Source organism: Colletotrichum fructicola (genome assembly GCF_000319635.2).
Source record: "Colletotrichum fructicola Nara gc5 chromosome Unknown KSG_Nara_v1_contig11, whole genome shotgun sequence".
In the NCBI taxonomy this organism is placed as follows: domain Eukaryota; kingdom Fungi; phylum Ascomycota; class Sordariomycetes; order Glomerellales; family Glomerellaceae; genus Colletotrichum; species Colletotrichum fructicola.
In genome coordinates this window covers 2,601,008-2,621,449 of record NW_027094061.1, presented here as the reverse complement: position 1 = coordinate 2,621,449, position 20,442 = coordinate 2,601,008, and the positions used below count along the sequence as shown (strand labels likewise).

General features: G+C 55.3%; 4 protein-coding genes across 4 annotated transcripts; 2 read left to right on the top strand and 2 right to left on the bottom strand.

The window, feature by feature from the left end:
* Nucleotides 1–4,914: 4,914 nt before the first annotated feature.
* On the top strand, nt 4,915–6,330 carry CGGC5_v017239 (Satratoxin biosynthesis SC1 cluster protein 4; the record flags this gene model as incomplete). Its single annotated transcript, XM_066153852.1, has 5 exons — nt 4,915–4,986; nt 5,054–5,090; nt 5,149–5,216; nt 5,273–5,646; nt 5,706–6,330. 5 exons carry the CDS (start codon nt 4,915–4,917, stop codon nt 6,328–6,330), a joined length of 1,176 nt encoding a protein of 391 aa, XP_066007068.1.
* Nucleotides 6,331–11,934: 5,604 nt separating this feature from the next.
* Nucleotides 11,935–13,707, bottom strand: CGGC5_v017238 (Dynein heavy chain-like protein; the record flags this gene model as incomplete). Its single annotated transcript, XM_066153851.1, has 2 exons — nt 11,935–13,338; nt 13,387–13,707. The coding sequence occupies 2 exons, from the start codon at nt 13,705–13,707 to the stop codon at nt 11,935–11,937; spliced, it is 1,725 nt and encodes a 574-aa protein (XP_066007067.1).
* A 1,816-nt stretch (nt 13,708–15,523) lies between these two features.
* Nucleotides 15,524–16,621, bottom strand: CGGC5_v017237 (uncharacterized protein; the record flags this gene model as incomplete). Its single annotated transcript, XM_066153850.1, has 2 exons — nt 15,524–15,963; nt 16,066–16,621. 2 exons carry the CDS (start codon nt 16,619–16,621, stop codon nt 15,524–15,526), a joined length of 996 nt encoding a protein of 331 aa, XP_066006992.1.
* A 983-nt stretch (nt 16,622–17,604) lies between these two features.
* On the top strand, nt 17,605–19,179 carry CGGC5_v017236 (Sterol 3-beta-glucosyltransferase; the record flags this gene model as incomplete). Its single annotated transcript, XM_066153849.1, has 1 exon — nt 17,605–19,179. The coding sequence occupies one exon, from the start codon at nt 17,605–17,607 to the stop codon at nt 19,177–19,179; it is 1,575 nt and encodes a 524-aa protein (XP_066006886.1).
* Nucleotides 19,180–20,442: the final 1,263 nt, after the last annotated feature.

The following is a 20,442-nucleotide window of genomic DNA, read 5'->3' as shown; positions in this document are numbered from 1 at the left end:
GGACTAATCAGGGTAGGGGAGCCCCCTGGTGGACAGAAGAATGCTCAGTAGCCCACCAAGCTGCTATTAAGGCTAGGCGCCAACAGGCCCAAGAACCTGGGCTGGTCATACCTCCCCCTATCCTAGAGGAACAAAAGGTCTTCTTAACAACCGTTAGAAGGGCAAAACGCGCCTACTGGACTACTAAGGTTGAAGAGGCTAAGACAGACCAAGATCTATATAAGATCATAGGCTGGCGGAAGTCAAGCCTAGCAGTTAAAGCTCCGCCTCTAATAGTAGAAGGAGAGACGATCAGCAACACCTACGACAAAGCCGAAGCCTTACGAAAGGCCTTACTCGAACGGTTTAGCGCTAGAGATGACCTACCTGGGAACCCTTTTGCTATCCCAGTGGTCACAAGGCGTCTTATACCCTGGCAGGATACAGTTAGTATAGAGGAAGTACGCCAGGCTACTCTAACAGAGACTACAACCCCTGGGACTGATAGGATTACTACAAAGTTACTACAATGCACCTGGGGTTTAGTAGCTAGGCCTATACAGCAGCTCTTCCAGGCCTGCGTACAGGTAGGCTACTTCCCTAGACCCTTCCGCAAAGCGGAGGTTGTTATGATCCAGAAACCGGGGAAAACAGACTTCTCTAAGACTGGGTCCTGGCGCCCGATATCTCTATTATCCTGCTTAGGCAAAGGCTTAGAACGGTTGATAGCAAAAAGGATGGCCTACCTTACCATCCTAGAAGGGGTCGCCAGCCCACAGCAGGTTGGAGCCTTACCAGGGAGGGCTGCAGTCGACCTGACAACCTGTCTAACCCATGAGATCGAGAGGGCTCTAGATACAGGGCTTACTGCGACGCTAGCAACAATGGACGTCAAGGGGGCGTTTGATTCCGTCCTACGAAACCGACTTATTATCAGGCTACGGCAGCAGGGCTGGCCAAGCAGCCTGATCAAGCTGATCTACACCTTCACCTCTAGCCGAACAGCCCGGGTCAGGCTAGAGGATACTACTACAGAGGACTTCCCTCTATCCTGTGGACTACCACAAGGCTCTCCGCTGTCACCTATCCTCTTCCTGCTCTATATAGCTGATATCCTAGCTGATGATCAGAAGCTACGGTTTGGCTATGCAGATGATATAGGCTTAGTAGCTACTAGCCCCTCGCTAGAAGAGAACGCTACAGCCCTAGGCCAGGAGATCACCAGTATCCTCAGCTGGGGAACAGAAAATAAGGTCGCCTTTGACCCGGCTAAGTGTGAGGCAATCCACTTCAGCAGAAAACATAAACAGACAACAAACCTACCCGATGTCCAAGCGAGAGGCCTGACTATTAAAGCCTCAACAAAGCCTGTAAGATGGTTAGGGGTCTGGTTTGACAAGAGACTCACCTTCCAACACCATGTAGGAATAAAGGTAGCAGCAGCAAAGAAGGTAGCCTATTTCCTACAGCACCTTACAAACACAAAAGGGGGGCTCCCAGCAGCTGCAGTCCGAAAAGCAGCTATTGCTTGCGCCCTCCCGATAGCCTTATGTGGAGCGGAAACCTGGTATGCAGGCCTGACTAAGCCAGCTCTAAGCAGCAACAACAGTACTAGTAGCAGTACTGCTTCACAGATAGCTACAGTTGGCACAGGGCAGAAGGGTTTAGCCTGTAGAGTCGGAAGAGTTATTACAGCAGCAGCAAGGGCTATCCTACCTGTCTGGAGGACCACACCAACCAGTGCCCTCATCCGAGATGCTGGCCTACCAACAGCAGAGGTGGCCCTTGCGGCAGCGCGACTACGCTTCGCTACACGCCTACAGAAGGTTGACCAACAACATCCCTTGGTCCCAAGGCTTCTACAGCCAGGGCGGCAGCAGACCAGGCTCCAAAGAACAGCTGGCCTCTTACCTAAGTGCCCAAGGCCAGCACTCCTACAGCCGCAATACCCCCCCGGGTCTCACCACCCTATAGTCACACAGACGAAGGAAGTAGCAGCCAGGATCTTCCAGGCCTGGCTCAAGACGGTGCCAAAAGAGCATACTATCATCTACTCAGATGGCTCTAAAGCCCCTGATGGCGCTACAGGATTTGGCTTTGTCATCTACCGTAAGAATAAACGCAAAGCCCAGGGCTGCGGACGCCTCGGCATAGCAGAAGCATTTGGTGGCGAGGCCGAAGGGGCGAGGGCAGGGCTCCGACGGGCCCTCCTTACCTCCCAGGGCCAGCCTATGCATATCTGTATCGACAATACCAGCGTTATCCAGGGGATCCGAGGCATGGCCCCAGACTCCTCACAAGCTGTCTTCCTTGAGATCCAAGAGGCAGTTAGGATATACAACATACAAACCCACTGGTCCCCAGGGCACCAGGGCATCAAAGGAAACGAGGAAGCAGACATCCTAGCTAAGGAGGGCACAACCCTGCCAGCCCCTAGGGGCCAACTAGCTACCCTATCAGGGATCAAACGGCTTGCTAGAGAGCGTATATACCGCCAGCATAGAAGATGGTGGAAGCAAGAGGCAACGTCCTGCCACACCCAACTAGGGCTTAAGGCTTCCCTCGCCTGCCCTCCTGAACTGACCCTGCCACGGGCGATCCTTCACCATCTCCTGGCAGCCCGTTCAGGGCATGGAGACTTCGAGCAATATCACCAACGCTTCAACCATACAGAAGCACTACTTACCTGCTCCTGCGGGGAGGCAAAGGCAGTAGACCACCTAGTCTACTGCCGAAAGACCTTAGTGAGGCGGCTTCAGTGGCCCACCCTCCACCCTTCTAGTTCACAGGAGCCTATAGGGCCTATAGGATCTCTTGAGCAGTACTATAAGGGGCTAATTACTGATCATGAAGGCTTCCAGGCCTTTCTCTCCGTGACAGACTTCTTCCAGAAGATCTGCCCGCGGTACTAGGGACTAGGTCTTGACCTAGACCTTAGTAACAACCCCCTCCTCGTAGAGGATCGGAAGACCACAACGGAACTAGGGAACCAGCGGGAACTAGGGACGAATAGAACACATAGTAGCCCACGGGCAAGATTTGGAGGACGTTAGGAAGAGGCGTGTACTGTAGAGTGTATAGCTTGAGCCGGCGACCCTCCACGCCATATACCCCTCGGGAAGTCGGCCGCAAGGGCGGCTGCGCCCTTGCCGCCACGGCGTTAAATATAACAACAACAACAACAACAAAAATATATCTCAAAGTCGGCGGCGTGGTGACTTTCATGCCCATCGACAATGAGGAGGCGATAACTACTACTTGCACGCGGTTTTGTATGCCGCTTAAAGTGCTGTAGGCCAGTCTAGGCCTCTTTCGTTTGTTGTCCATCCGTTTTCAGACGTTGCGATGACCCAGTCGCGTGGGAGACTGGTTTCTGTATACCACGTGGAGAGGTGATATTGGCCTGCAACGATGATGTACGGCGGAACGCTGTAGCCTGACGAGTTGATTGTTACGACCCGACAGGCATGACACGTTGGAACAGCCCCGCCTGGCATCTCGGCGGCTAACACAGAACATATGTAAGCAGTAACACAGGTGTAACCAGGAACCATCGGGAAAGGAAGAACTATGGTACAGGTCACGTGACTTCGGGAACAGCACGGATACAGGGCAAAGATGGATATGTTGGATATGTCCGCTATCCCAGCTATCCATGGATATGTTGGATAGCACGGATATCCTACATAGCCACCACAAGAGATACTGTGCAGAACTTGTATATAGTATGACCTGAGCCTGGCTCATGGTCAGACTTCCATAGCTCTTCAGCAATCAACTTAGTATTCATCCTCACGGATACTCTCAGCTTACCTTCACTGCGAATTACTTGTTGAGCCTAAGACTGATCACCTTAGCCTCTGACGATCGATCTACTATCAGCCTACGACCTACTACCCAGACCACGACCTAAATGTACTGTTATTACGTCTCAATCCCCAGCTTCTGTTAGCAGACCCTACTGTCGGATAGCTGACCGTAACATCCTGATTGAGAATAGTAGCACCAGGTATGTTAGGGCGCCCGTCTCTCGCAAGCACTAACTAATTCAAACGAAACCCACCCTGGACACAGGCTTAATCGCTTTCTTATAGCCAAGAAAGAAAAAAAAGAAAGAAAAAGAGAGGACAAAGGCTCCTATTATATGTCGAGACGGCTGGTTTTACTACAGATTTTATATCTAATCTAACACATACTGCGTACATTCGAGATGAAGAAAATTTCCGCATCCGCGGCGGCCAGCATGCTTCGTAGCTCGCCAAGGACGTCCAAGTTACCCTCCGGCATCCTCGGTAGTGTTCGCCAAGCCTACAATTGCCGCGCACAGATGGTTCTGGTCTGTCACCTAAAATTAAGTTTCAAACGAACCAGGTGGCCCCTGTAGACTGCAGTCGATGTTCTCTAGCATGGCGTGCTCTTCATTTCTAGCCTAGCTGTAGCCTGTAGTCTGAAACTCACCCCTGATATAGTGTGACCCTCCTGTCGGTATGAGGCGCCATGCTTCCCAGATCTTCAAAGTGTAAACTTTGCTACCGCAGGAGAAGCATGACTTTTTTTTTTTTTTTTTTTTTTTTTTTTTTTATTTTTTGGCTGATTCGAACCCCCTACCCCCCGTATCCCACTTCTCTCACCGTTCCTAACCCTAAAGAGCTAAGAGTGCAATCGTTCTGTCCTTCGGACGGACGATAGTTAGCAACCGTGATCCTGCTCCACCACATTTATATAGCTTAGTCCCACTACGGTAACCCTGGCTCGGTTTGAAGTTTTCTCTACACCCCCTTCTTGTCCTTTGAAGCTCGCCATCGCTTGCCAGGGCACCAGAGAACAGCAAATAGAATGGAAGACCGTCCTGGCGCTAAGTCAAGCGACAGCCGACGAGCTGTTATGATTGGTGCCACATCGTTCGCGTTCGCATTAGCTCTCCTCGCTGTGATAATGCGAACGTACACTCGTGTGTTCTTGCTACGAAGATTCGGTGTTGATGATAGCGCTGCCATCCTGACCTTCGTAAGTCACCCTACTCAATGCACAATCTCATACCCACAGCCAACGTTGGGCCAACATCGTTTCCTAGTTTCTCCTCTTCGCTTGCTACTTTGCAGTCACAATCAGTGAGTTACAGATTTTCCAGCTAGGACTGTGGACGTATAGCTGACGCGGATCTTTTAGACGTGAGGAACGGCCTCGGTACGCACGTGTATCTCCTCAACGAAGACCAGATCAAAGAGTATCTAAGGGTATCGCAGCCCTCGTCGACGAAATTCGACGTGTCTTGTCCACTAACAGTTAACAGACTTTCTACACCGCGGTTATCTTCTACAATGCTGCCCTTGCTGGCGTCAAAATGACGTTCTTGCTCCAGTACTGGCGACTATTTGCTGTGCAAAGAATGAGGAAGTTGCTGTTCGGCGCGACGATCCTCGTCGGGGGTTGGAGCATGTCGCAAGTTCTGGTGGAGGTCTTGATCTGCATCCCTATGAACGCTTTCTGGGATAAGAGCGTCCGAGGCAGCTGTATCCCGAACTACCCTCTTTGGTACATCAACGCTGCAGGAAATATCGCCACCGATCTGATAGTCCTTGTGTTGCCGTTACCGGTTATCAGCGGCCTAAAGCTACCTACGAGACAGAGATATGCTTTAGGCGGAATCTTTTGCCTCGGACTCTTGTACGTGCTCTATATCGACAGTAAATGTCACATTGACACCAATCTCACATGGTTGATAGCACGTGCGTGATTTCGGCTGTCCGGATACAACACCTCCATCAGACCGCAGACTTCACGTGGGAAAACGTGCAGACTGCTGGGTGGTCCATCGGCGAAGTCTGTAGTGGGCTGATCTGCGCGTGCCTTCCGACGCTCCGGCCCCTCGTCGTGAAGTTTTTGCCCTCTCTGTCGAATCCCGTCAGCGGGTCCTCCCGACACAGGATGCAACACGGCTTCAGCTTCAAAAGGACAGCTTCTGTTGCGAAGCAACCTGAGGCCGAGCTTGCCATTATCCCGCGCGAAATCGGCACTGGCGATAGCCCGAAATGTCGCCACACGCCACGGCTAGGTTCATCTGACAGCGAAGTCGACCTTTACGGCGCTATAAGCCATGACCTGAGCTGCGCTGACCCAAGCTGCGACTTGCCGTTGCCGGTTCAAGGGATCTCGATGGATATCCGTGTTCCGCAGCCATCCGTTGCGGTATGGGCTCAACATCGGGATGCAACTGCAATCGGCCGTCATGGCTGTGGGCAATTAGCGGGTGTGGAAACACGGACCGAGGCCGACCGGAGACATAGCAGGCTTGCGAGTCAGTCGTCAGGCTTCATCGAGATTAGGCTTGACGTTGTGGAAGGCTCATGACCACAACCCACGACGAATGGATCCCCATGCGCATGGCTGCAAGTGGGTAGCGAATGTCCTGGTCGGAGACGGGGGAATCGAAGGACACCTGGTCAACTCCATCAATGAACTTTCTCGCCAATCGGAAGCCTAGGATAACTGGAAGCAAGAAGGAGGAAGGAAGAGGAGCAGTGCTCCCTTGGGCAGCTCCTGCCTGAGCTCTGATTTTGAAAAGGACATTCAGGGTTGCTGATATAACTCGGTGTTCACGACAGCCATTCTTACTTGCTCACACCAAACTGAGTAGGTTGAGACCGAACAAGCTAAATCTATTTAAAGAAAAAGCAAGCAAAACGTGGAGAGGTCGGTTGCACTAGGCGTCAGCCACTAATTAGTAGGAAGCGTTGCACACGCGCAGGAATCCGTTGATGGATGGTTGCGTCTATAGGTTAGGATACATTCTAAATCGAACGTTAATATACAAAAAAAAAAAAAAAAAAAAAAAAAAAAAAAAAAAACCAAGCAAAAGAAACTGGATCGAACCCCGCGAACGTAAAAGCAGCTGTAACAGACCCCGCGCTAAACATCCTGAAGACTCTCCCCACTCAGATGAGAGCTGGGCTAGCGGCTGGATCCTCTAGCCCCCTGCCGCTTGACCGGCTTAGCTTCTCTGGACTCGTTTTCGTTTCCTCACACGGGGTTGAAAGGTTGACTCTCCCTCCAAGGAGTCAACATGATGTCTCCCGCCGGCAAAAAGCCGAGGCTGCTGCATCTGCGGAGAGGGCATCATTCTAGTCATGATGTTCGTATACTGGCGACTCTGACCAGAGTCCGACACAGCGCCTTGGCTTGGGGTTTGAGGGAGGCTTGGGAGCTTCTTAGGAAGGGGGCTTTGGTGTGCGGTCGTCAACGCCATAGGAACCGAGGCTGATTCTCTTAGGGCCAGAGCTCGACTCCACGGGTACACTATCCTCTTTGATGCCAGTGCCTCGTGAGGCGCGTCGTCTCCAGCGAATGTCCGCGCTCGGAAATCGCACGTTCGGCCTATTAGCGGGCCTCGCTGTATGTTGATTGGAGTGTCTCCGGTTATTTCCGCATCCATTAACGGCCCAGTCGTGGTTGATAACGGAAATCGTTGGTGGTGATAAAGAAGGACCTCTCTCTCCTGCTTGTCCACAGCATCCAGTGACTGGTCACGATCCAGTTGTAGATCTTTAAGGCGTCTTTGACGAATCTCGGCCTGATAAGAGCAGAGGATATCGATAACGTCGACAGGCAAGGCTTCTTGGCTGATACACCAAGCCTGATTGGCGAGATTGACCCAGACGCTCTGCTCTGCGCGATTGCAAGCCACTCTGATGCGTTCTCTCTCCGACTGAAATCGCAGTCTGTAGCTCTCTAAAGTATCGAACCAGGCGTCTCGCTCTCGCTCTAGCGAAGCGCGGTCGCCCTTGTCCCGGGATTCCACATCGAATTGGCTGCAAAGTGTCATGTTGGTGTTCTTGGATGGTGACTAGGCGGCTCGGCTTGCGTTCATCCGGAGCTGCTGGTGGGGAATATATTGCCTCTGAAGGCTGTCGACCTTCAGTCTGCGGGGGTATATCTCACAGAATCGTGACTGATAAGGTAAGCTAGCCGCGGGCACTAGCCATTGGGTGCCAGCCGCAAAACCGGCTTAAGGCTGCAGTGTACACTAGCTGCCGTTAATAGCAGCAGCGGCAGCGGTTCAAGTCGGTAAGATATAAAGCGAATGCGTAGCCGTGCCGGTCAAGAGGGGGAAAAGAAAATAAGATTTTGAGAATGAGGAGGCGATGTCAAGACAGGACACCAAGGGATCCAATATTAGTTAGGATGGTGCTCCGAAGCGTGTTCTGAACGTGTTGTGAACAAAACTCGGACAGCCGTCTCGCTCCCAAGGAGCGGAGCGGTGCAAGACCGCTGTCGATGAGCGCACGTCCTATTTATTCACACTACGCGTGGACAACAAGCCTATCGTATGGCTCGACTACCTAACGCGGCGTTAAAACAATCAACAGACGACTCAGCGTAGTGAGCGGCAAGGGGGGGCACAGGGCGGCTGCCAGTGACCCGGCGTGTCTTCGCAGTCAGCAATCGAATTTCCCAGCTTCATTCAAGAGGTCCTGACAGCGATCAACAAGCATTTGCCGGAAATCTGGGAAGTACGGGGGGGGCATCTTTCCCGGCTTCGCCGAAAGCCGATACCACAGCGTCGAAGAACACCGCTGTGCAGGCCGGCGTACTGATGCTTCCGCTCACATCGTCTCATACATCATATGCCACAGTGGCCCCGGCCGTTCGCCAAGACGTTGAAAACGATTAGAGATCTGCTAAGCAGGCCCGGCCTACATAGTAAGTGTGTTGCTCGACAGACTTACATTGGATTGCATTGCGCCCGGTATGACCGTCCTTTAGGGATTAGCAATCAACTATGCTGAGAGTCATGGAATCGCGGACCGCCTACGTTCTGCTCAGCACTCGTACTGGCCTATCGGTCGTCGTGTGCTGAGCCGCCTAGCTCTCGTGTTTCGCGAGAGGCTGTCAAGTCTCCCACTAAGAGAGGGGCGCTAGCTTTATAGGTGCGATTTCGTGGCTCGGAGTCCTGATCCCACTCCCATCTTCCCTCTTCCCTCTTTTTTTTATTTTTTTTTCTAATTTTTTTTTTCTTTTTATACGTACGGATACCTTCAGCGAGCAGTCCCTACATCCGCAAGGGGGGGATGGATGGCTACTGTGTAAGGTAGAATCTTGGCAGGCTTCCATCGGTGCCGGGCAATCTCGCCAGGTAGCTAGAGTAGAGACGTCCAGTCGCTCCCGCTGGACGTCGCCCCACCTCTAGTGGGGCGTGTCAGTTGATTGGACACCTTGTACTACCTGTACCTACAAACCTTACTAACCTAGAATTCTGAGCCATTTTTAGCACGTAATTCGGGGGATAGAGGTCTAGAGTACGGAGTACATAGTACTGTCCGTGCTACGCGGAACGGGGTGTGCAGGATGAGGTGGCCAGAGCTGTCTTCCCTCAAAGCTAGTGCTGACGCAATTGAGTCCGCACCACAGCCTGATCAGCAACGCAGCGCAGCAGAAGACAGACGAACGGTACAAAACAAGGCTTTGGCATTTTCATAAACATCTACATTCACATTTACATTCATAACCAGGAGATAACCGCACGCCTACAGCCTTTCCAGATTATCCTGCAGCATAGAGCTAGGAGGGGCAGCAAAACTTATAGACTCCGTCGGGAAAACGCATCAACGATCTAACAATAATCAAGGGCGCGCACCAGCCAATCGTACCTAGGCCCTGAAACCTTTCCGCGGGTCTTCGAATCCGTTCGCGTATCCATGCCTGTTCGTCCAGGGATGCTTGTCGTGCTTCATCAGGGCTGCGGGCGCTGCCCCAGTGGCACCTAGGGTGGGGCACGTAGAGCCGCTAAGCTGAAACTCTAAACCAACGACATGGGGGGGCCGACTGCGCCAACCAAACGTCGAAGTATCGCCCTATATCATTCTCGGCCGTTGAGGGAGACATTCTGCACGCAATTTGCGCCATCGCCTGAATCGGTCCGGCTGACGCCGTGACCCTCTTACCGCGATTCCGTCGCCCCGCCGGAGCGAAGCTGCAGGACAGCACCAAGCTATAGTACCTAACGGTAAAATCCGCAGGGGGGGGCGGGGGTTTGAAATGATGTGTGGGGATTGGCGTGCACAAGGTGTATTCTTTGCCCGGTCCGGCAGCTTCGGCAAGTTTCCAGATTCGGGTTCGGAATTCTCGTGTCAGTAGACGGAAAAAAGAAGTACGGGGGGGAGGATCTCGGAGACCCCCTATGGAGCTAAGCTCCGACGGGCCGTTGAACCCCTTCTCGGAATGGGGACAAGCTGTTCGCCTATCTCCGTAGGCAGCGGTGTATGGCGCATAGACAACGTCCCGCGGCAGGCTGCTGCTACCGGCTCGTTGCTGACGGGAAGTCAGGTTTGCGACTCCTAATCTACCTTGCTTCATTCATCATCTGGCTTTCTACGGCCAAATCCTTGGTACTGGGCTCGCATCTAGGGGCGGACCGTCCCCCAGAAGAAAGCTGGCTGGTTGGTCCGATGTGCTTGAGGAGACGACGCTCTGGACAGTGTTCGGAACGACCAACAGCAGTAATGTTGCAAAGGTCTCGTATGCGGCAGACGGTCTGCATTCGAGGCCGGGTAGGAGCACCTTCACCAGGTCATAGGCCCTAGTTAGGCAGCCGCAGGCACAGACGAAGTTGCGACAGCTTTCTATACACATCCAGCTAATTCTTCCTCTTTTCTTTTTCGCTTTACTCCTTTTGTCCTTATTTTTTTTCTCCTGTTTCCCTCCCAAAACAAGGCAGGTAGTAAGGGAGCCAATGGGATCCTTGAAACAACGGCTATCTCCGAACGCATCAGGGTCCGGTTTGCTTCGCCGGGTTAGGCCCGGCGAACAGAACGGGCAGCTAGTGGGGCAGCTAGTGGGGTTAAGCACAACCAAGACCAAACTCCAACTAGCCAATCAGAGCCTAAGGGTCTTGGAGGGTTGCGTTGAGCCTGCCTATCCACAACGTACCAGCGTCGTGGGGATCATCCATTCTTCCCCTCGTATTAGCAGAATCTTGAACCAGAGCCTCTCGACTTTGCGCACGTGAAGGCTTACTCGCGTGGTTAGCCGTTGACCGTCTCATCCGCCCGCGGGACTCTACCTAGCGATATGGAGGTGAAAGATGTCCATTCACAGTTCCCTACAGACTCACCATTGATAGGGCGAGACGAACTAGCCGGGGACATGTCATTTGACGCTCGGTCCGCAAGGTTACTAGATGGTGGGATTAGGACTCATCTGTTGTCGTCTGTGAACCAGGTGTAATGATCGTGAAAACCGCACGCCTAAGCAAAGTCTGCAGGCGATGACAGGCTTGAGCCATTAGAAATAAAACTACCTAGCTATCTACTATGGGGTCAACCTCGGCTTAAGTGGTGTAGAATCCCCTTGAAAACAGCACGTATACGAACGACTTCGCATCAATGACCCCATCGTGACACACACAACAGGCTCTCACCCGTCGCCTACCGGTCACCTGACGAAGCATACAGTGTCAACGGCTGATCCTGATGACGGGGAAGCTCAAGGCTTCTGTATGTCTAACGATTGCCTGCTCTGCGGGTCATGGGGCACGCGCAGCCGGTGCTGGCTGTCGAGTGGACTATAATGACCAGACGCAGGAGGGGTCGGGCGGGGAGCAAACACGGCTGCTACAATTAGCCATGTTAACCGGATTCCGGAGGGCCTTGCCTTACTCGGAAACTATCCAATTGTGTTGTGAGGGATCACGAGAGCAGAAGCTTACATAGCCAGGACAACTGCATCTGATGTATCAACATTGGTTTATTCTTCGAGTAAGAACTATAACTTAATCAATTACAGAGCATAAGTATGAGATGCCGCACGTTCCACGGCGTTGCTTTTTGTGAATGCGTCTAACAATGGCCCCTCGCGGAAGCTACTAAACCGGTATCTATCTACAAGCCGATCGCGATGACCCGACATGTGGGAGCCAAGCTGCCCAAGTAACGAGAGCTGCGCTCCGCTGAGTTAGCCCTATACGGACCCCGCGGCAGTATCGTCAGCAGCGGCCTCCTTGGCAGCAGTCTTCTTTGAGGTGGTCTTCTTAGAAGCGGTTTTGCTCGCGGAGGTCTTTCTGGAAGATGCTCCGCTGGTAGAAGTCTCATCAGTGGTGGTCTCATCAGCAGTGGTCGCGCCGGTCGAGGTCTCGTCAGCGGTGGTCGCGCCGGTAGAGGTCTCGTCAGCAGTGGTCGCGCCGGTAGAGGTCTCGTCAGCGGTGGTCTCGTCAGCGGTGGTCGCGCCGGTAGAGGTCTCATCAGCAGTGGTCGCGCCGGTCGAGGTCTCGTCAGCGGTGGTCGCGCCGGTAGAGGTCTCGTCAGCAGTGGTCGCGCCGGTAGAGGTCTCGTCAGCGGTGGTCTCGTCAGCGGTGGTCGCGCCGGTAGAGGTCTCATCAGCAGTGGTCGCGCCGGTCGAGGTCTCGTCAGCGGTGGTCGCGCCGGTAGAGGTCTCGTCAGCAGTGGTCGCGCCGGTAGAGGTCTCGTCAGCGGTGGTCTCGTCAGCGGTGGTCGCGCCGGTAGAGGTCTCATCAGCAGTGGTCGCGCCGGTCGAGGTCTCGTCAGCGGTGGTCGCGCCGGTCGAGGTCTCGTCAGCGGTGGTCGCGCCGGTCGAGGTCTCGTCAGCGGTGGTCGCGCCGGTAGAGGTCTCGTCAGCAGTGGTCGCGCCGGTAGAGGTCTCGTCAGCGGTGGTCTCGTCAGCGGTGGTCGCGCCGGTAGAGGTCTCATCAGCAGTGGTCGCGCCGGTCGAGGTCTCGTCAGCGGTGGTCGCGCCGGTAGAGGTCTCGTCAGCGGTGGTCTTGTCAGCGGTGGTCGCGCCGGTAGAGGTCTCATCAGCAGTGGTCGCGCCGGTAGAGGTCGCGCCGGTAGAGGTTTCGTCAGCGGTGGTCTCATCAGCAGTGGTTGCGCCGGTAGAGGTCTCGTCGGCGGTGGTCTCGTCGGCGGTGGTTGCGCCGGTAGAGGTCTCATCGCCGGTGGTCGCGCCGGTGGACACCTTCTTCGTAGAGCCTTTGGTGGCGGATCGCTTCTGGACTTGAGCCTCATCTACGGAAGACCCGTCGGCAGTCGTCTCGCTGGCAGACCCATCAGCGCCTGAGCCCTCTTCGCCCGTGAAGCCGTCGGCGGCAGTCCCATCGGCGGCGGTCCCGTCAACGGCATTCCCGTCGGCGGCAGCCCCGTCGACGGCGGTCTCGTCGGCCGCGGTCTCATCAAGGGCGGTCTCGTCAGCCATCGGCTGCTTCGCAGGAAGACCCCCGGAACGAGAGTCCCCGGCGGCCGTTTGGGTTGACGACGGGCCCCTTGTAAAAGGCCGTCCGGCGAAGGGCCGTCCAGCAAATGGTCGCCTGGTGGAGGGCCGCCTGGTAGAGGGCCGCCTACTAAAGGGTCGCTTGGCGGCGGTCAGCTGGAGTCAGTCCATAAGTAGGGCCTAACATACCTTGAAACGGCTGAAGAAGGATCCGGACTTCCTGCCCGTGGCTCTCCTCGAGAGTGCGTCGCCTTCCCAAAGCCCGTCTTCGGCCGCGGCTTCCGAGCCCGGAGAGACACTGTCTAACTGATATCGGACACTGGCGTCTTGACCCTCAGACCCAAGTGCGGCGTGATGCCCGGAAAGAGGTCCACCAGCAACTCGGACCTCCGCTGGGGGCATGTCCCCGCCTCGGGTGACGTGCATCCCGTTCGCAGGCGCCCCATGGCTGGACAACACCCATAGAGAGGCGCCAGATAGAAGCACGAGGAGTGGGCGCGGTCCGACCATGTTGGCAAAGAAAACTAAAAGGAACGTGGGCGAGTGTGGGTAGCGAGTGGCAGGCGTTGAAGGTCAGGCAAAGGAAGGACAAGAGAGAAAGATGGCTGTTGTGGTAGCTGGTTGCCGTTTGGCCAGGAAAAGATCCGGCTTTTGACAGTAGATATATACTGCTTCCCATCAGCCTCTGGACCATGGAACATGCCACAGTGACCTAGACTACCTCCACCTCCTCTCCCTTTGATAAGCCTGCTTCGTGGGATATCCGCGGCGGGGGGAAGGCATATTGGCCCGTCCGACCAAGCCGGCCCGGTGACATCGGAATTGACGAAGAACGGCATCAGCGAACGCATGGGTCATGACGACTGGGCTTCCCTCCTTCGCGTGAGCTGTCGCTCGACAAGGCTGCCTCGTAGCAAGCAACCGACTGACGGCCTCACCGGACGTTTGGTCAGGCCCATCTGACGAGCCGGAAGAAGTGACTCGACGGGACAACGGAGAACCCCAATGCCAGGCGGTAATATGTTTAGAGAGCCTTTCTTTCGTGCGCGGGATGCGGTTGACTGTCTTCTAGCCGGTCTCGCAGGTTCTCGAAATAGTAGTCGTCACTGCCGATACGTATACTATCCCCACCGCCCTCCACCGGAGCGTAATTAGTCTTCCGGGTCTGCGGAGGCTGGGCAGGGCGTGCCTGGCCGTGACTCGTTAACGAAGACCGGGTATAGCATCAATCTGCACTCGGCCGGGGAGGCCAGTGTCGGCAGATTCAACGACATCCCGTCTAGTGGGCCGCAAGTGGGGCCCTCTGGCCGCTAGGAACTATGTTGGTCTCGCCGTCGGACAACCCGAGGGCCGCAACAGAAGTGGTAGAGAGTGCGGCGGGTCTATTGTCCAATCCACAGGGCCTCCTCTTCGCTCAAACAGCAGCATGGCCTTTGTCCAGCACTGTAGAGGCGCGTGTAGTCCACGTAGGCCTATCCTGTGGTATACGCAGAAAGGTCGCCACTTTATAGCTAGGCAAGGTAGTCGACGGGTCGTACATCTAAAAGTAGACGCTAGAGCATGTTTTGATGGAGCATCGGACCTCCCGAAGACGGCTTTGTCCGTCTCTTGGCCGCTGGGTGCGGGTGATTCTGACCGCGTTGTCCCGGCCTCCTCCATGACCACGTCCGAGGGGGCCGGAGGCTGCAAATAACAAAGGTCATCACACCCCACTCGGCTCCGCCTTGGGATGACTTGCGCAGGCCCCTTTGTGTGATAAGTCTGTCTGTTAGTAGACTGTAAACATACTGCTGGGCGATATACGCATCTAGGTACTACAAAGCCTCAAGATCAGTGAGGAGGACCAACAAGTGCAATGCAGCCGCTGCCTGTGTTAGTTGGACGAGAATCCATGGGGCAGATAACATGAAAACACAACAAAGGAAGGTGGGTCGTATATTCTCACGGTCGTGGCCCATTCGGAGGTCCAGAAGTAATAGGACCCTTTGAATATATATGTATTATAAAAAAAAAAAAAAAAAAAAAACCGAAATTAAAAAAGAATTAACTAATTCATTGACGCCTTGTCGGCGCAGGGCAAGCTGTGTACCTAGTATACTGCAAAAGGTGCGTTACATTGCGGCCCCCACCGAGACCGCTCGGGCCGTCCCGCGCACATTCAAACCGTGGACTGCGACCTCGTCCATACTTGTACGCCAGCTCCAGCTAAAACAACAGGAAACCAGATACAAGCCATCCGCGGTACACTCCCCGATTGGCTCACTTTCGCTCGCCATCCGAACCGCCTGCCATCCGTCCGATGACCGTCAGCCCTACCTTACCACATCTAGCCCCACACGGTGTGGCCAGGGGTGCCGTCAAATAGCCAGCTAACGAAGCCCGGCTCCTGGTTCGGCGGAACACCGACGATCTGCGGGGCTGGCACCGCGTGGAGACGCGCGCCGTTATCGACTCCGAGGAGCTCTCTGGCCTTAGCGACCAGGGGCGACCTCAGGCGGACGAGATGCATAATCACCAGCTGCCGCAGATCGTATGTCAGGTCCTGCTGGACGTTAACGAGGGCCCCAGGGGTCTTCTCAATGATCCAGCTGATATCCTTCATGTCCTTGTCGTTCTTGTTGCGATGGTCTGCGGCCAAAGCGTAGACCTTGGACTTGAAGATCTTTCCAAGTCTCATCACGTGGATGGTGAGCGCCTTCTTGGCCCTCGTCTCCTTTTGGATATCCTTTGAGTTGGCTCTGAGATTTTCGGGTGTGGTGAGCGTGCCTATGATGTACGTCAATATCGCTCCACGAACGAACGAGCTCCCCACCCCTCGGGTGGGGGTAAGGCAAGGCAAGGCAAGGCAAGGAGTAAGGTAAAGCTAACCTGCAATGATCATATCAACCTCGATATACTTCGGCTTCGACGAGCTCCCTTGGTTGTGGTAGACCCGCAGGTGGGAATCGCTTGGCCATCCGGGGCCGGGGAGAATAAACTTCTTGTCCTTGCTCAGCGCTGTCTTGAGCTTGGACATCGTCGTCTGGACGACAATGTCAATGTCGCCGGTATAACGGCTGGGCTGGCCGTGGATCTTCAAGGCAAGGCCGCCGGCGACAGCCCAGGGAATTCTGTTTCGATCTAAAAGCTGGCTGAGGGTGTCGAGGCTGTCCATGAGGTGGAAGAAGTTGACGTCGGATTCCGACTCCTTCTGGAGCATCGCTGCCTCCTGGGCACTGAACCAGCCCTTCTTGATGTCTCTGCCGACAAGCGAGCCGGCCGTGGTGAGATGCACGTGCGCTCCGGCGTCGTCTTCGGCCCCGAGGTCTCCTGCTGACGACGGCAGGACGGGAGCGGCGAGGCCCGGAACATGCTGCGTTGCGAGCGGTACGGCCGAGGCCGAGGCCGCCAGAAGGCAGCCTAGAGTGGCAAGAGACCAGTGCATGACGGAACGAGCGAGGGAAACGATAGAAAAAAGATTGATGGGGAAGGCGAAGCCTGAAAACGACTAAAGGAGCGTGAAGTTGGATTTCGCGGGGAAGGGACGCCTTCAATGTAGGGATCTGCAGCACAACGTATCGGGGACCACTTCAAGTGGGATCAAGGACGTTGCGCAGACCGGAGGGGTTAAGTAGTGAGAGGACAACGCTTGCGACGCACCGTGTTCCGCGGAGGACGAGGAGTTTACTAGTCTTCCCCGCTGTCGAGCGAATTGGTTTTCTGGTGATTCCGGCACTTTGGTAACAGCAATAACCAGGCCTGGAGACTGGGTCCGGTCGAGGATCTCAGCAAAAGGCTGACGGCGGCGTCTCCGAAAACTGAGAGCCCACTTCGTCCGTACGGCTGCCCGGACGGCAATATCCGACCAAGAGCCACCGCACACGCTGGTGTCCCTCATTCTCTTCGACGAGGATGCTTCGATGGGCATGTTGCGATGCTTTCCTCGTCCCAAGTGCAGCCCCGGCAAGCAATCGAAGAGGGCTCTTCCTCGCAACGGGCCAGCCGCCAGCTCGGCTGAAGGCGGCCACGACCCCCTCACCCCCCAACGAGAGCCAAGACGCGGGGGGTCCGTGTCAACAGCATCCAACTTGGACGCACATGTTCGTTCGACTGCAGACAGCACCATACGAAAAGTCCTGCGGTGTCAAGATGTTCTGGACGGCGGGTTGACCGTCTGGCCCAGCGTTAGTACCTCCTCCTCGTTCCACAGCTGGGCTCCTCCTAGCTGAGGAGACGCCGAAATGAAATATTTAGGAATATCATTGATTGGACGCATGATTTCAGGATAACTTTGTGATCAGCCGTCATCTGAGAGCTTCACCTCTCTCTCTCTCTCTCTCTCTCTCTCTCCCTCTCTCTCTATCTCGCAGCTACTCTACTCGCCATCGTCTTCAATTACCAAGGCGAAAACACCTACGTCCTAACATCATGTCTCTCGAGAGGGACGCCGCGAGGCTGTACAAACCGCTGCGCACGCTTTGTGTCTTATTGATATTCGCCCTCTTCGCTGGCAGCTCTCTTGCCGCCGTCGCCGCCGCCAGTCCCGTCCCAGGAGGTGTACCTGGTGCACCAGAGGGCTTGGGAACGGATGCTTGGAACAGCAGTGTCGCGGCTGAGGCGTTGGCCGCCCGGGGTATTCAGCGCCCATCTACCGCCGCGGACTCTCAGGTTAGAGAGGTCATCGAGATCCTGGCCGGCGCCCCGGGCAGCAAGATCCCCGGCCCGTCCCAGGCCCTGAAGGCCGTTGAGACTCAGCTGCAGAGGGGCCTCCAGGCTCGCAGCAAGAACAAGGGCAAGATCGAGGTCTTCTTCATCATCTATGGCGGGAGCAACGGCGACGTCCCCTTGCTCTCGTCGGTGCTCCAAGGCATGCTCGATAGACCGGCCATCTTCGACGTCAAGCACGCTATTGTCCTCGGCGACAGCTACCGGGACTTCTTCCCCGAAGGTCTCAAGGCCAAGTTCGCCAATGACAACCGAGAGTGGGCCTCGAAGACGAACCCGCCCCGACGCGACCAGGCGGTCGCCATGTTTATGCAGAAAATGGCGTCCATCCTCCACGGTTGGTCGCCCGACCTCATCGTCGCGAGCCACTTCATCCCCCCCTCCGCTACAACACCGGACCAGCGCCGCCAGATCCAGCAGCTGACGGCGCCCGCCCGAGACCGGATCCTCGTCGAGCTCCAGGTCTTTTACCTGCCCGGCATCCGCTCCACCGCCCTCACGAAGAAGGACATCAAGCCCAACCATATCCGGATCTACGCACAGCAGCCCGAGATCTGGGACAGCTCGTCCCCCAACGCCGTCGGGGCGGCCATGGTCGGCAAGCTTCCGCGGCTGTCCGGTCGCTCCAGCACGGCCAGACCGGGCCGCCAGGGAGAGGTGTACTCGTGGATCGACAAGCAGGGCAAGCGGCCCATCTTCTACATGGGAATGGGTATGAAGGAACGCCCCTTCGACAAGGATCACGCCTTCCCGGCATTCTTCGAGGTCGCCAAGCAGGAGCTGGCCGCCCTCACCGACTGGAGCTTCATCATCCTGCACAACGTCAAACGGTCCGAGTCCAGCTTCCGGCGCCTCACCCACAACGGACGCGTCTTCCACCTGTTCGTGGGCGAGACGTCTTGGGCCACGCTGTTCCCGGAGATGTCCCTGGTACTGACCCACGGCGGCGTCGGCTCCATGACGGACGCCATCGCCGCGGGCGTCCCCCAAATCATCCTGCCGACGGACTACGCCGCCGACCAGACGTACTTCGCACGTCGGCTCGAGAGGATGGGCGTCGGCATCGGCCTGCCCCAGATCCCCTACGCCGCGCTCTCCAAGACGGACTACGTGTCCGTCAAGGAGATCCGGGACGCCTTCTCCAAGATCAGGACCAACAGGAAGCACTACACGGACGGCATCAGACCGTTCCGGAAGAACCTGGCCGATACGAATGCCCTCGACAACACCTTCGAGCTCGTCGAGAGGATGTGCGCGGGTTTGGTTGCCCGGAACTAGCGTCCTAAGGCTGAAACCCGTTAGTATCAAGACAGTCTAAGCAAGATTCGGCACGCCGTAATAAGTGTGGTGTGTGGTGGACGGCCATGGGATGGATGGACCTCATGCTCTGTTTAGTAGCAATGTACTAGGTAATCAATGAAGTACAATAGACAATGATGGCGTTCCTGTAAAGATCTCGTTGCCCTCTAAACAGCGGCTCATGCTATGCCCAACTAGCATGGTTGGCGTTCGGGGATATGTCAAGTAGAAACAGTATAGTTCCTACCAATTAGACGTTAGTCGCGCTATGTTGCTGCCGGACGTCGAGCTCGCTCGGTCTTTTTCTTGAAAGCCGTCGCCCAGGTGGCTCACGGAATCGGCGACGGACCTGCGGCAAGCCGTGGATGCCGGCGATGTCAGTTTCTTGTCGTGTCGTGGTGACCTAAAATTAGCTCTCTGTGAGGTCGAGAGACGAGTGGGGGATTTTGTTGGAGGGTTGACCAAGCAGAAAATCCCCCAGCGTTGACTCGTACATGTTTGAGCATGTGCGCCTCGATGACGGTTGCGGTACGTACGAAATCTGGTTACCATAGTATGTACGTAATAATACAATAGGTATCCGGGTGAGGCATCCGAATCCAAGACGAGGCAACACGGGCAGGCTTGCGCCAAGAGCACGGCGTCAGTTGACAAATGACGGCTGTCCGGGTCGACCGAGGGCGATAGCGGGCCGGTCGTATCCCGGTGAATCGCTAGGCTAATTTATCCATACGCCAATCTCAATCTCAATCTCCCAGCTGTCAAGCGGTATCTATTATAGGTCGTCAGATGATGGTTGACGGGTGCGGTAACCGTCTCTCGATCCAGTGCTTATGCCACGGTTCAACAAGCGCGCGGTTGTCCAGCTTGCCTGCGGACTGTCCGAAGCCGGTTGTTTACAGACTCAAGACTTCTGACGAACATTCTTCCGCCGCGGGCACTGGAACTGAAGGAGACAGGGAACAAAAAACACCTTGGTCGGCAAAGTAGACTTCACTTCCCCACCCCCCACCTTGAACCCTTGTCTTTCTAGTGTCCCTTGCCGACACCACCCTGCGGCTACCTCGGCCCCACTACGCTCAGATCACGACTAGGGTTAAAACGTAATTTTGGTGTCCAGACAATGCCCTGATGCCATCCCATCGCCCAAATGGCGTTTAATTCACCCGAACTTCGATCGCGCCGTGAAGGCCCCCAATCTTTTCCGTTTCCTTTTCCTTTTCCTCTGTTTCCCTCTTCCTC